The sequence below is a fragment of the Pelmatolapia mariae genome, linkage group LG13 (assembly GCF_036321145.2).
Source record: "Pelmatolapia mariae isolate MD_Pm_ZW linkage group LG13, Pm_UMD_F_2, whole genome shotgun sequence".
NCBI classification, from domain to species: Eukaryota; Metazoa; Chordata; class Actinopteri; order Cichliformes; family Cichlidae; genus Pelmatolapia; species Pelmatolapia mariae.
In genome coordinates this window covers 6708316-6724358 of record NC_086238.1, presented here as the reverse complement: position 1 = coordinate 6724358, position 16043 = coordinate 6708316, and the positions used below count along the sequence as shown (strand labels likewise).

Sequence of the window (16043 nt, the reverse complement as noted above, 5' to 3'; positions counted from 1 at the left end):
CCAGGGTTCCCTGTGCGCCCTACTTCATTCGTCCAGATGGCAAAAATTTTTAAAAATGTATTACTTACCCAAAAAGTGTGGCCAAAGAGGCATTTTAAGCTGCGGATTTTAATTATCAACATATCACCCAACAGCTGATCCTCTGTATTACCGTATGCAACGAGAATACGCTGCAGGAAGTCTTTTTAAAATCCCAAAATGTCAATATCCAAATGATTAGCACCGCTGTAATTCTCCAGTATGAGACCATCTACAGAGGGTGTTCTAAAACGTCCAATACATTTCAGAGAAAATATCATTTCCTAACTGAATATGACAGCTAATTGTCTTCTTTACCAGCAGAGTCACAGTTAGAATAGTATAAAGACAGCATTAGCATTGATTCTACGTAAGCCTGTGACTGGGAAGTGCTGCAGAAATGTGGCGGCCAGTGCTGTAGACAGGACCAGATAAAGTTAACGTGACTTCTGCTCCACTTTGAAAATCAGCACTAGGAAATAAATGATAAATCACAAAAAAAAAAAGAAAAAGAAAATTTAGACCAAGACAGAGAAATGTCCTTCTTGTGGCTCTTTTGGATATATTATGGCCTTTTAGGGATGTTTTATCTAGCTTGCAGGGATTTTCTCTAATTTCATCTGGGATAAGACAGGAGAAGGTGAAGGATCTGTGTTCATCAGTGATACTTTACCTTACAATAGCGGCTAATTGGAGCTGTCAAGATGCTGATAATCTGTATTCGAGTATGCCATTCAAAAAGGAACTGCACAAACTCAACATTTCTAAGAGAGATGATTAAAGGATGAGTGTGTGTGTGTGTGTGTGTGTGTGTGTGTGTGTGTGTGTGTGTGTGTGTGTGTGTGTGTGTGTGTGTGTGTGTGTGTGTGTGTGTGTGTGTGTGTGTTAGTACAACTGGCAGAGAGAATGAAAAGAATTATGCAGCTAGCGAGTGAAAAGGGCAAACCCAGTAGTGGTTTGTCTGACAGAAAATGTAATGAAATTGATTGGTAATTCGAGAATTCTCCTGGGCTCTTTTGACTTGTCTTTGAACAGTTTGGGAAGCTTTAGTTTTTCTGCTAAAGAAAAGGCTAAGATTTTTGATTAAACCTTGCAGATCCAAGGAGCAGACTATGACATTTTATTGTGATATCTTCAAGCAGAAGAAGCTTAAGTGACCAAATTTTAACAGTAAGTTCTGTATAGCACTTTTAATCAGTTCATTTATCATCTTGCCTGCTTTAATCAATATTCATCTGCCCGTTCACCCACCCATCCATGATTTGTCATCTCTCAGATCAAAGGAGAACCTTCAACCTTGATGCATTTTCTGACTCTGACTGCTATAAAACATTATAAGCTGTCTGACCTCCTTTTCTTCTCACACTTTCAACCTCCTGTTGTACCTGTTTCCTCACTCTCCCCTCTTCAGTTTCCTCCATTTCTGTCAGTGTGCTTGTTTATTGCAGCTGGTTCATAGGGGCTGGAATGAACTGTGAAAACCGGAAGCAAGGTAGAAATTTTGACTAAGAACTCAAATAACACACAGACAGACGCACTGTCTTGGCATCTAAGCTCCTGTCACTCTCTGCCAGCTCATAAGCCACGTCTCTGGGCAGGCCAGGATAGCAAGGCAGAGGCAGAAGATGAGGTGAGAGAACATAAGGTTGGAGAAAAAATGTGAATCAGACAGATCAGTGGTAACAGGCAGACAGATAGGTCCATCACTGTGGACCTATCTGTCTGTCTGAGCTTGAAAATGGTGTCACAGAAATGTGACCACACTTTAACAAGGACCCCTGTGTGACTGTGTGTGTATACCCCAACTTAAGCATCAGCCACTCCTTGCAGGACAAGGTGCCCAAGTTGTTGATATGGTGTCCAGAGCCTGGTCTGTATAGATCCTGAACCACATCACCAAAGATTCACAGAATCAGCTGCAAATGTTCCCATGCCAGATACCACAGAGTATGCACTCATAAGTCCTGTATCCACACCACAAAGGATCACAGCTCTTCTGGAACAAAGAACGATGGTTTTAATGTATGTGCTTGTTACCGAATGTGTCTTATAGTGAAAATCCATCTCGATTTCAGTAGGCTCAAGCATGTAATACTACAGCTTCTAATGTTGCATTGCTAAACGCTAAGAAATAACATTAACAACAAGGGTGCAGTTCAGATTAAAAGGCTGGTGTTTCCTGCTGTTGCTGAGGAAAGAGCTCTTTCTGGCTCTCTGTGTCGCTGTCTCGTTCGCTCACCTCCACTGTCTGGGTCAGTCGCTGATACTTTATCATCTGCAGAGCATTCATCTCCATGTGTCCCTATAACAGCAGCATGTGGCTACATGAAAAAAAGCACAAAATGGATTCAAATTCACTAATATTTGAACTAAAATGTGTGGTTTATATATATGGCCTGTCATTTCCTTGCTTACAAAATTTTTTTTAATGAACGTCACAGTACAGCCACTGTTTGCATTTGCTTGACAGCAAGCCATTTCTCGCTTTTGTGGCTGCAAAGTTTAATAAACACTGTCTTTGTGTGTTTATAGCAGTTTACAGACGCTCTTTGTCGAAGTATAACAGTTTCTTTATGGGAGCTATAACAGTCATGAGGACAGCCTATGTGTAATTAAGGCCAAAATGTATTTAAGTGGGTTATAATGTGAAGCATCCTTCTAAAACAAATTTCTGTAGGCTTAAAACGTGATTATAATGGCAGGCGGCACAGCCCCAAAGTAGATAAATATGCCAGATGCTGTTACATCTGACATATTTTCTTATCCAGGCAAAAGCCCGAGTTCTCTATGTTTGCTTTTAAGGCATAATTACAGACAAACAGGAACAGCAGGAGGCACCAGGTGTACACTGAGATGTTCTACTCAGAATTTGTAGCGTATAAATAGCGCTTTGATTTTGGTGGGTGTGAAAATCTCTGAAATTCCAGTAGCATGCTCCAGACGCATGTTTTTCTCCTTGTGACAGTCTCTCGCAGCTCCCTTGTGTCTGAACGTTTCGGTCCTTGTTTCCATGGAGACCAAAAGAGGTGTGGAGAATCCTGAAACCCTTCTGTGGTCTCTGGCTTTGTCATACGTGCTGCCAGCCACTACCTATCACCTTTAATAGCCCTTCGTGCGCAGCTTCTTTGCAAAGGCATGATTACTAGACGATGCTTGTTAGAAAGAACGGGTGATTGTTTCGGTTAACCCCCATATTTAGTGGCCACAGTGATATTTTTTAGGATTTAAAACATCTAAACTAGCAAATATTATACTGTTAAGTCACAATTTGTCATGTTCAGACTTTAAATAGGATTCTCTGAGACAAAGATGCTGCTTGAACAATTAATCCAATGAAAATTCCCACTGCTCAGTGATCCTGCTGCACACTCGACCCTCATTTTCATCTGAATTATGACGATAACACCCACTTTCTATCCTTTCTGTTCTCTTGCACAATGGCATTGACCTGTTCTATTGTCTGTGGGCTTGTGTCCTCCTTTTCAGCACTGAGGAGCTCATTTGTTGATCTCTTAACTAGATTAGCATTTGTCTGATTAACTGCCTGTAACCCCTGCTGCCGCTTGTCGCTCAAGTGAGTTGGACAAGGCTTCGCGCTGTTACTGTCCGCTCTCTGGTCGTTTTGTAGCCTCCCATTTGCTTTCCCCTCTTTCGCACCTGGTGAACTTGCAATGTCAGGCAGAGGGATTAACTGAAGATGCACAGAGCTGGAAGGGTGAGTTTAATAACAGTCACATGGGCTTGTGTGTTTATCTACATGTCAGTAATTATCTTTATGAAGGCCGGCCTACTTACCATACAAACAAACAACAGCGTGTCTAACACCAGAGCTGACAGAGCTGTTGATTAACTAATTGAAGTACAGTGCTTACCAATTTATCCGCTAGTTGGATGACTCAGTTTGGATCTTGCCCACAGCCTAGTAAAAATGCATTGTCATAGTCTCCCTTTACTTTTATTTGTCCTTTATTTTTGTCCAGCATTATGTTGGGATTATTAGTTTGCATACTTCTGAAAGTCTAAGCTAAAACATCGCATCAGTTGGAGTGCTGTGAAGTCTCCTGTGCCAACGGGAGCTTGACATTTTCAGCTTTATTGTTGTTCTTAATTAAACAACACACAGTCGGTTTTCAGAAGTATTTATACTGAACACAGCTTCCTATTGTAGTATATTATTAACCTTTAAGATACAGATTGATAGAGGATCCATTTTCCCCTTTGACCTATCACCTTTTCATTCTGGACCCACACTGAGCTACTATGACAGGTTGGACTCTTGGAACCAGAAGGTGAGGACAAAATATAAAGGGGGTTGGGGGAAGCGAGTCACAGTGGGGGTTTTGAGACAGAAAGATACACGCATGGCCAGACAAATTTGGCTTCCAAGCCATGAAGTTGAGGTGACAGCCATCGTGTGGGGACTGGGGACAATGGGCTGAGGGAGAATTGTATCTCTGTGTATGGTTTTTGCAGCAACACTCCCCACACTGTGCAATCACTCAGACCATCTACTGAAGTGACAGTTCAGGAAATTTCCACTGATGTGGCACTGGGGCCCCAGCTGTCGTGTCGGAGCAGCGAGGACGGGTTGGGTGGGGCGAAATGAGTAGGGGAGAGAGCGGAGTTGGATGTTGCTTATCAGACTTGGCAAGATTTTGCAGCTTTATGGCTTATGGGGGAGAACGTTGATACGTTTCTGTCGTCCTTTCTTTCTCCGTCTTTGTGCATTATTGCTTTCAGTGATAGAGCGAATGATAGCCTCTCTTTTGTGTTGGCAGCATAAGACTCATCTCGCAGAATGACACTGGTTTTGTGTTCAGCTACCTAAGATGAGATAAATGATGCTTGCTTTCAGATCCACATGAATGAAACCACATTGAAACCTGGCGCTCTGGTTGATTGGTTAGAAGTTGAAGTAGTATATGGGATGGAAATGTGGAGTAATACTGCTGAACTTTGTAATATGCTTTGTGAAAGGACGTGACATTTACACTGCCTCTGTCTTGTCCCGTCCTTAGGATCCCAACCATCCAGGGAGTGCTTGCGTGTGTTTATGCATCGTGATCATTGCTAAAGTGTGAGAAAGATGAGGTGATTGGATGTAGACTTTGTTTGTGTTGTATGTACTGCTAAGTATGCTTGCACATGTAACGCGCTGAGTTTGCTGCTCGGCTTTCACTTCGCAAACACAATTAGCTGATTTACATCCAATTAAAACTTCAATAAGCTCTGTCCATAACCTTTCCATGCTGTCTAATTTCCAGATACAATATCAGACAGCGTGTCGACCTTTTGGCATCACTAATACAAGGAGTGTAGGGGAGCTATATTTCCATTACTGTCTGGATAGCAAACATCTCTGGCTTAGAGTTAGCCTCTTCTTTCCAGTGACTGAAAATGAAGCCTGCAAGTGATAAAATGCCTTAGCTGTTACTAGGCCAGAGGTTACTACTGGAAAGCCTGGGCATACTTCCAGCTTGTTCCAGTAGACTTTATTCCTCTTTTCACCCTACATGTGTATATTTTGATAAGAAACATGTCCAGAAAGTAGCTCTAATTAAATAAAACAGTGACAGTGAAAACGGTGGCTCTGTCTGATAGCCTTGAAGAGTATATACTACCTATCGAAAAGCTGCATTGATGTTGCAGTTTCATTATCACTGCAAAGCCGTCGTCGTCGTCGTCGCAAGATTCACTTGGATTCATTTCTGGTTTATTTTATTATTATGTATATAATTTATTATTGGGACACTAGTAATTTGCAGTAAATATATCAAAGGTGGAAAAATACAGTAACGTAAGGCTGTAAATATTCAAGTTGTAGTTGACCTTTCTTTTGAAAAGACAAGCAACAGGACCAGAGTGTGCAAATGTATTTGTCTGTGCTTGGCCCTGAGTGCACTCACACAGCAAGACAAGACTTTGGGGTTTGCTAGGTCCGCCAGTTCTTTCCAGGTGGTTGCTTTGTGTGTTTGTGTGTGTATGTGTGGTGATACTTTGATATGGGTTTGGCGTACTGCGTGAGAGTGAGCGAGGCTCCCCAGGCGCAGCGCTTCTCGGGACATCTCTATGATCCCATCATGACAGGGAAACTCGACACTGGGGAGGATATTCCACTGCCTAGCAGCTCGGGGAGTTACAAGGCAGCACAAACACACTCCTGCAGTTCCAGTAACAGGGTCTGGTGAGGTTACGCCTGCACAAACACGCAGGGCTTAACACACTCCTGATCTTTGCCACTTCAGCACAGAATCCTGCGTATAGAAGTATCCAAAACTGCACGTACATACCATGCAAACGATATTTAGACATGCCCTGTACATGTGTATGTGCGTGCATGTGCGTATAGGTACATTTGCAGAGTTGTGCACACACCCTCGCCCTAGGATTGCACTAATGAACACACCCATTGCTGAGCAGACAGTGAGATGATTGGCACAGAGAAGGCATTACACCAGCACTTTCAGGCATATGGCATGTAGACCCACTGATGGGCACACACATATGGTGCTGGTGGCTTCTGCCGCTTCACATGAGAGGAAGGCACTGTGCTCGCCTTTGATCAGACTCCAAATAACAGAGAACAGCACATAAAGTACAGCTCCAAAAAAAAAATCTATGTTTGGGTTGCATCATTTTACCTCGTTATTTAAAAGTATATATATAATAATGCCTTCTTCCCTTCTCCCTTTATTTTCTTTATGAGTTCACAACCCCAGGTTATATCAAGAAAATTTCAAATGTTTTCATGGTATTGTATTAAATACTGTCTTCCTGTATAATTTGTAGTTCTTTTACAAACTTGTCAAATTGCACAAAAAGCACAGATGTCTCATAGAAAAGTTAATTGTGTGTAAACCTATACACTAAAACTAAAGATGTGTTCCACATTTTGTTAATTTGTAACAATCTTTTTTAATTTTAGGGATATATTTGTTATTGTTTCACCTGATAGTGTAATATCATTGTAATACATATTTTTATCTCTTTATGTTGTTGATGAGAAGTGTGTCTGCAGTTGTAATTTTGTATTCTGGACCAAAAACATCCGATCCACATATAGCACACTGGCAGCAGCTGTAGCTCAGGGGGTATTGCTGGTTGGCTTCCATTCGAAAGGTTGATGGTTTGATCCCTGGCTCCTCCCTGCATGCCTAAGTGTCCTTAGGCAAGACCCTATATTGCTCCCTATGCATCTATCTGTATGAATGTGTGTGAATGAGGCTTGTTGTAAAAAGTATTTTCAATGCTCAGTTAGATTAGAAAAACACTTTAAGTACCAGCCTGTTTACTATTTATATCTGAGCATTACAATAACAGTCATATAAAGGCTGAAATTCAGAGTCATAATTGCACTACACAGTGAGAGAAAACAACACATCCTCTCAAAAATCTATTCTGCCTAGAATACTTTTGTATAAACCATATTTGCATTCACTACAACATTAGCTGTTACATTTTTAAAGGAAAATGTTTCATTCTTTAATATCCTCCTAGTTCTCGTCAGCAACGTCAACCTCCAGTTACCATGGCAGCTTTTGTTTTTTAGATGTTTCTTTTGTGTGTGAAGCCCCTGGAATATCCCACCACTTCGCCCACCAGAGACTTCCTGAGGATTTCTGACTATAACTGTTCAAGGACTAGAAGCTATTTCCCCTAATCTTATATGTGATCAACTGGAGAAACAAGGTCATGACCCACTGGACCATTTTCCTCTATATCCAGCCATCAAGAGGTTGCCATCGGTGGATACATTTAAAATCTCATTTAAATTAACACAGAGAATACAGCTTTGCAGCATAAATGATTAGCTGTTCTTTATCAGTACTCATTTTTTGCATTTGACCCATTCTGAAAATCAGAAGCAGTGGAGAACAATGACCCTCTTATTAAAAGGCCAGTGCTAACCACTGAGCCATCATTTTGCCTACATAAACATTTAATGTGTGTTAAAATGTTTATGCAGCCTGCGTGGTGGCGTGTGTCAAATTGCGCATAAATCTTTGGGAGTATAAAATGAAGTATCAATAAAGTTTGAAATCTTTACTCACATGTGATGCATTTTGCTTGAGTTCAACACTAAAGTGGTAAAGAACTCTAAACTCAATCCTGCTTTGATTTGCACTTGACTGGCTTCTCCTGAGTGGCAACAGCTTATGAGGCCCATGGGTGTTGTAGCATTTAAAGCTGTCTGCCATGCCAAAAGGGTCAGTCCTTTGTTGCTCCATTAAAAATAATGGCAAAAATGAAAAAAAGGGGTTTACAGAAGAAAGAAAAGCTTTCCTCTAAACCAGCAGGCCCTCTAACTTTGTAACTGTTTTCACCTGCTTCTCTTTGTCAGAGTAATTCAGGGGAAAGAAACTGTCAGCAAATAACACCTTCATTTTTGTTGCCTTTCCTTTTTTCCATTGTTCTTCCGTTATGTTCAGGATATGAAAATAAAAGCTGGACAATATATCGCTAATGCTTACAATTAAAAACCACTCAGGTTGGATTATAATGGCTGCCAACAGGAAATGGTGTTTTATTAATGCCCTAATTGAAATTTCTGCGTAACCACAAACATAATCATTCTGCCCACAACAGATTTCCAGGACAACGAAATACAGTGAGGCTTACTGTAAATATGCAATAAAGCTTTTAGAATTAATGGAATAGAAACACGTGCTGGGAAAAATGTTACTTTCTTTCTTTCTTTTTTTTTTAGAAATATCATGACTTTTAAATCAGTGCCTTGCAGAGTTTATATTACTGTCAGTGCAAAGGCAACCAGTTCAGTTCACGTTGCATACGATTAAAAAGCTGCCCGATGGCATTGTGCCTTGGTGAAATTGCATATTGTCGTACAATATGCTGATGAAAACGCTGCCTTTGAATAAGAATACACTGAACGTGATTGTGCAAGTGTATTACTCTTCCCAGCAGACCGTGAAATTGTTTATTCTTCTGCTGCCATTCCTGTGTAAAACAGAGAGGGGTTCACTTCCCCCTGCTGCACTGTCACAGTCAGACCACCACTTGTTTCAGCCAAGAAATTAACTCCCCATTGATTGACGGAAATTCCTAATCAAACAGTCAACTGTGTTTGCTCGTCTTTTTATTTACATACCCGTCTAAAAATTATTGCAATAGCCTGGAGCTTGAGAAAGAAAAACTATTGAAATGACTTATTCATTTTTCTCCCTTCTCCTCATACTGACATGTGTTTACTCCACAGCACTTCCTTCATGGTGGAATGTAGATTAAGTAGCATGGATGTGAGCCGTTTTTCCAGTATTTTCACATTGTTCTCGGGTAGCTGCTTTGGTTTTCAAATGCTTTGCTGCTCTACAGAGTCATGTGTAATCTGGAGACCTATAAGTGATGGGCTTTGAATGCACACTGCTGCCGCTGGTGTAATAGAAACATAAATGCACTCACTTTTGTTTGTGTGAAATTTCCACTTCCCCAAGTGGTTTATCCTGGGGTGACATGATGTTCCACATCACCTCCTTTCATCTTTTTTTGTGCTGGAGAAGCAAAGAGCGTGTGTAATCCAGTGGACAGCAGATACACTGCCGACCCTGCATGAATCCTCATTTTAAAAAAAAACATTTGTGTGAGGATCTACTTTTGCATTGTGAGCATAATATCAGTGTTTTTTTGTTGATTCATTTGTAATGTGACTGTAACCTGTTAACATGACTGACATTATCTGCATTTGTAAATTAATTTAGTGCACAGCTCCCTTGTTTCTTGTCTTTCTACCTGTCACTGAATATGAATCAAAAAATTCCACAGTTTGAAAGACATACCTCCCTCCTTTTAACGTAATTTAACGATTTAAGACCCCCACCTCAAAGCCTCTGTGTGTGTGCAAACACAGTGTGTGTTAGCATGCCTATCACCTCCGCTCTGAATGTCTGTCTGCCCCTCAGTGGGGAAACCATGCAAGAACATTTTGGTCTGGTTTGAAGGGGACTGCTTGGTCGTGACACACATTTAGGTAGGTTATTGGTAGCTAACTGGGTTAAAGCGCATGTCTCATGGCACATTTGCTTATCCGGAGGGGAGACATTAGAATAATTTAGATGACAGAATAGCGGAACTAGAAAGGTATTAAAGGGAGGGAGAAAAATAGATGGTATGCAAAAAAGCTTGTGCATATGTGTGTGTGTGAGTAAAACCTAGTTTTGTGTTGACATGCAAATGATGAGGGTTAAAAAAATAAAAAAATAAAACTCACCAAAACAACTACAAATCACCTTCAGCTATGGCCGTAAATACACCCACTTAAGTATGACTGCAATACCGCTGGATATAAAGTGAGACTTGAGTAATTTGTTTTGATCTTTTACGTTCTACATATCCCGAAGGAATTGATGATTTTTCCTTTGGTTGTACTTGTTTCCATCCCTGCATTTTGGTGGTTTTTCACATCTCTGTTCTTGTAGACTGTTACTTCATCCATTATTTTTCCTTTATTTCTGTTCTGTGGTTTTATGTCATGGCGTTTTAAAACACAATACCTTCTTTTCAATCCCCACCACCTCTACTCAGCACTTCCCCCCCATGTTAGCCTTCAGGCCAAGTGTAGGTGGTATTTCTCTGTGTGGGTAGATCTATTTCTCGTCAGTCTGTGCCACTTGCCATTTGACCTTGCATTCTTTTCCTCTGCCCTTTTTCTTATTCCTGGAGGCATTTCCAGACCAACAAACAATGATTTCTTCCCAGCTGGAGCACAACACAGGGAAGAGGATTTTGTACAGCTGGATGTTATGGTCTTATATGAGCTATATGATTTTATGATCTTATATGAGCTGAATAAGGTTCTGTTATTTTATATTTAAAAGCCTTAAACACAGAGGCAAAATCTTAAATCTTTAATGACTGCGGTGGATTGAGAGAACAGGTGAAATTTGTTCATGTGTTGTAAATAGTAGGCAGCTATAGTGATTTCTTTATATATCCCTGAATATGTGGGTGCTTTTCAATCTTATCAAATTTTTATGATGTCAAATTTGCATTGCCTATGTTTTCTAAACAAAAACTCATTTTTAAAATGTCCTGCACTGCCTGATGAACTGTTAATGCAGTTGACCACTAGATGGCAGCAGAGTACAATGTATGTGTGCAGTCTGACTGGTCAAAATAAGCTTATACATTTTTTTTCTTTTTTCCAAAACCTCCAAACAGATGCAGATCATACATCACGTGCGAATTGGTTTAGTCAATCTGACGAATATATATGAAAAATAGCGTGTAAAATAAGTATAAAATCACCAGCGCAAAGAAACACTTAATTTATATTTGGGTCACAAGTAATTACCTATTACACAGCCTGGTTAAAAGGGGCAGTAAAACCATTCATGTGGCTGCAGAAAGCATCACCTTCTTCCCTTTTTTATTGCGTCGGTGTAATTATCTATTCTGTAACCTCAATGTGACTTCTCCAGCTGAGATACTCTGGATCCTGTCTGGGCTTTTGCCTGTTTTTGTTTATGTGTTAGTGGGTGCACTGTTGTCACTGGAGAGATCAAAGAGGCCACTGGGAGTCACGCTGTGATTGGACAAGCTGTATTCAGCTTGGGAGCTGCATCGGTAGGATACAGAGGCTCAGGACAAGGCAGCCTACCACGGATGTAACAACCTGCTTTCAGGAATATCTGAAGAATACCGGTTACTATTGCTGCTTGTAGAGTAATACTACAATAATGCGAAGAATAATGTTAATTAAGAATGATATTTATTCCAAAGTACTCCTTCACAAAGAACTTTGTCAATCAACAGCACAGACACAAATAAATTTGCTTTATTCTGATAAAAGACTTAGATGAGCACAAAATATTAACATTTCTCTCTGAAACTGACTTAGACCATTAGCTCATTTTCAGGAATGTTTAAGTACTGTGTCTCCATTGCAGCTCTCCTAATAGCCACCAATTTAAAATTACCACCATAATAATGGACTAATTTAACGTTTATGTCCTTTGTAACATGCTTAAACATTTTGTATGCAGTGTATTCTTCATTTTGTGTGTGATTTATCACTCTAGTAGTCTTTTTTTTATTTGGCCTGGCTTTATGTTTATGGCATATTGCCTGAAGAACAGTGGAAAACGTCCAATAACCGTCCACTTCTAGAGTTCACCGGCCACCAGCCAACTCCACTCTATTGTAGTAGTTGTTATTTCCCTTTGCCTGCAAAATGCTGGTGTCTGAAATATAGGACACCTTGGCAGTGGCTTTTACTACAAGTACAACTGTGGGAGAGTACACTCTTCTCTTGGCTATTAAAGTGCGATTAGGGTATTATTGATGAATGAATTGTGGAAAAAAAGGGCTTTAGAACTGGCAGGTACTAAATGTATTTTTTTACACAGTTAATTTTTTTTAATTTTACATTTCTCTTTGGACAAAGGATTTTCTTTTCTTTCCACTTGGGTGATTTGTATATCATGTGCACATATGCCTCCATACATACACATGCACACATGTACCCACCCGCTTGCTCCCTCCCTTTCTAATCCCTCGTCTTACCTCTCCACGCTCCTTATCCATCCATCCTGTCCTCCCCTGAGCCATCCCATTGGCCCTCACCTAGCAACCGCATGATAATTTGGCATAATGTGACACCCCCTGATGCATTATGGGGGCTGTAAGTCAGCTTCAGCCCCCCTTTTTGCTGTTGGCTGGCGTTTGTGGTTGAAAAGAAAGAAAAATGAAGTGGGGAGGATGAATAGATTTCTGCGGGAAAGAAAAGGGAATTTCACGCTCATATCGTTACATGACTGGTGTCCACCAGCTAAACCCGCTGTGTCTCCCAGGAGGGTTGTTCTCCTCTTTCACTAACAGCGGCACCCTATCATCTCCTTTCCTATCCCCCACTTTTCCCCATATGGTTCCATGTTCAGTCCATACAGTTAGAGCTGTGAATGAACACAGAATTTGTTGAAAGCAGACAGGCATGTGATAAGGCAGCCTCTTGGTGTCGACAGGACCCAACCAGACTCATGAGTGCCTCTGACACGCAGGCAGGAAGGGAAAGAAATACAAAGATGGCCGCCGCGTGCTCCATCTGCTTCCACGATGCCATGTGTGACGTGAGCGTGGTGATTGTGAAGGACATTCTAAACAAGACGCTTTTTCCCCATTCTTCAGTCACCAAAATCAAACAGTCTTTTTTTTCTTTTTCTATGTAGATCTTCTTTACTGTCGCTCTGTCCTCCTATTCCTCCTCCTCCTCTCTGTTTTCAACAAAGACCCGAGAGATTTGGTGAAACAAAAGCTCCCCTGGTCCTGTTTGACCTCTCCATCATGATGTCAATGATCCCAGATGGGTTGACCACACAGAAGTTAGGGAAGCACAGGATTGAGGACTCATAAATCTTGGAAGCAGGCACTTACTTGTTAGATTTTGGATGTGTGCATTTATTAAATTATTCATTCATTCATTTACTAAATCATTTATAATTCTGTGCAGATTAGTTAATTTACTTAATGGATGACTGGATTATTATTTCATTCAATTTTGTATCAGTCAAGAACATTGTTACAGTCTTCCTTGTGCATACATGTGTATGGTTGTGTGGTTGCATGAGCGTGGGGGTTGAAGTATGTGAGCATCAGTCATTTACTCTCTCCTCCCTCCTGCATTGGCTCTACGTGTGTCCTCTGCATGTTCTACCATCCCCGTCCCATTACTTGATCACCTCCAACTGGTAATGCGTGTATATGTGTGTGATAGTAGATAAATGCTGTTTAAACACACACACACACACACACACACACACACACACACACACACACACACACACACACATACATACATACATATATATATATATATATATATATATATATATATATATATATATATATATATATATATATATATAATACACACTCACCCATTCTGCTGTTGCTTCCTGCCACCATTTCCTTTCCTCTCCTTTCCTAGCCAATGTCTTTACTTCATTCATGCACTCGTATCTGCTCACACACAGTTTATCTCTGTTGCGCACACACAGACACACACACAAGCGCCCTGTGGTGGAGCACCAGTAGAGGTACTGTACAACAGCAGGAACCAGAGCACAGAGACAAAGAAAGAAAGTGAAAGAAAAAGGGACAGAAAAAGAAAGAAAGATTTAAGAGAAACCATTGAAAAAAAGAGTGTGGTTACCATGGTAACCCCCCCCCCCACACACACACACACACACCCTCCCTCCACTTCCATTCTCTCTCTCGCTCTCTCTCTCTCCTTTCTCCTCCCTCCCTCCACCTCTGTGCTGGTGATGCTCGTGTCTCTTTTCTCTCCATCCGGTTCGTCCTCACCTCTCCTGGACGTGCTCCTCTCACACTGCCAACGGATGACACACGAGGAGGAGGAGGAAGAGGTGACGAGGAGAAGCTGCTGTCTCTTTTCTCCCAGCTTTCCATCACTTTAAAAAAAAAGAAAGAAAGAGAGACCAGACCAGAGCAACAACCAAAAGAAAGGACACACAGGATATATATACATACATACAAAAGAAAAAGAAACCCTACTCTTCTCCATTCTCCTTTTCAAGGAGGGCATTTTTCTTCCCTTTCCCCCCCTTTCCTTTTCTACCCCGATTTTTTCCTCTGAGATCCTGGTTTTGTCAAATTATAGCCCCTGAACTTCTCTGGGATTTCAGGTGAGGCACGCGTGTGTAGTGTGTGGTGCTTCTTCGTTTTTTTTTAATTACCTATCATGGCTCACGCGGCCTCCCAATTGAAGAAGAATCGGGGGGAAGTGGATGTGAATGCAATAGAGGACGAGAAGGAGAAGCGGAGGAAGAGCAGGAGAACAGCATCCCGGGAACAAAAGAGAAAGGTAAAAGAGACGAGGGCTGGCTTGGCTGGCTGGTGGCTTCATCTGCTTTGCTCCACTAGCGTCGTTGGACCGTGACTCTGTGTGTATGAGCAAGTAGATGTGGACGTTTACCTCAGCTTGACTGCTTAAATGAGCTTGGAGGTCTCACATTCATTCATTCATTCATTCACGTGTTCATATAAATCCAGATGTGGAGATTCTCTTGCTGTATCCCTTTACTCTGGTCGTGCTGTCCAATTCAAACAGCATCTGTAACTCTGTACTTTAAATGCATGTGTGATGGAGTCAGTGTTTATTGCATCTATGCATTCTAAAGTGTATCTGAGTATGTGGGCATACATGACAGCTGAAAGTCAAAGATAATTACACCTGCTTGTGATGATGATCTTAGCTACCTGCCTCTGAATGAGGTAAACTCACCATGGACTTGTGCGTTTTGTTTTCTTATCCCATTCCAACTCTTTATGAGTCATATTGTCTGTCTTTAGTAAAACTACACCACACAAGTCTTCTTTAAACAATTCCGTATCCATCCTTCCTCGTTTTAGTGAAGAACGGGCATTATGCAGAGTCAGGTTGTTGAGACTTTTTTATTTCTATCAAATGAAGTTTCAAGGAGCGTGAGGTGATGATTGCATGTTTTTAAAAGAAAAAATATGCTATTAAATGGAGCAAACCCAGGCCAAGGTGCAAGCCTCTCACATACATGCACTTGACCACAGTATTGTAAATATAAATGATTTCTTTAGTGAGTTTTTTAGGTTCTTGCATGTGCATGTCTGTGTTTGTGCTTGGATGCACAGACAGCCATGTATAATGCATACATATCTGATTTATTGATGACAAAGCTTTTCATTTGAGAGAGGAGGAACAGAAATGCACGTGGGGTCTCCCTCCTCTTCCTCCTCTCGTACATGTTAAGTTCTTTACTTTGGACAAACCAGAGAGAGACACTCATGCAAAAATAAGGAGAACATAAGGAACTTATGAGCTGCTTCTGTTGAGAAAAAACACAAAATCAACAATGAATTCGCCGTCTGTCTGACCGGAACAGAGTTTAGAGAAAGCATTTATTTTCATTCTGCGTATTAATGCCAGGAGATTTGACCGTGAGAGATCAATTCAATAACAGTGACATTTACTGTACTTTGCGCCCATGGGTGCCTGGTTTTGAATTATGCTGCTGGCA

At 41.0% G+C, this 16043-nt stretch overlaps 1 protein-coding gene across 28 annotated transcripts in view; it reads left to right on the top strand.

The window, feature by feature from the left end:
* The window catches only part of LOC134640385 (ankyrin-3-like), a 117372-nt gene that overhangs the window by 14768 nt on the left and 86561 nt on the right, over positions 1 to 16043 (top strand). For 8 of the 28 annotated variants that reach the window (XM_063492173.1, XM_063492174.1, XM_063492170.1 and 5 more), the window contains exon 1: positions 14347 to 14854. The exons of 1 other annotated variant lie outside the window; for it this stretch is intronic. In XM_063492173.1, the coding sequence (XP_063348243.1) occupies positions 14732 to 14854 (123 nt within the window). In that variant the 5' untranslated portion in view covers positions 14347 to 14731. Of the gene's footprint in view, positions 1 to 3607; positions 3734 to 14335; positions 14855 to 16043 lie in introns of those variants that run through there. 19 more of the 28 variants (XM_063492159.1, XM_063492152.1, XM_063492147.1 and 16 more) reach the window with 10 other exon arrangements.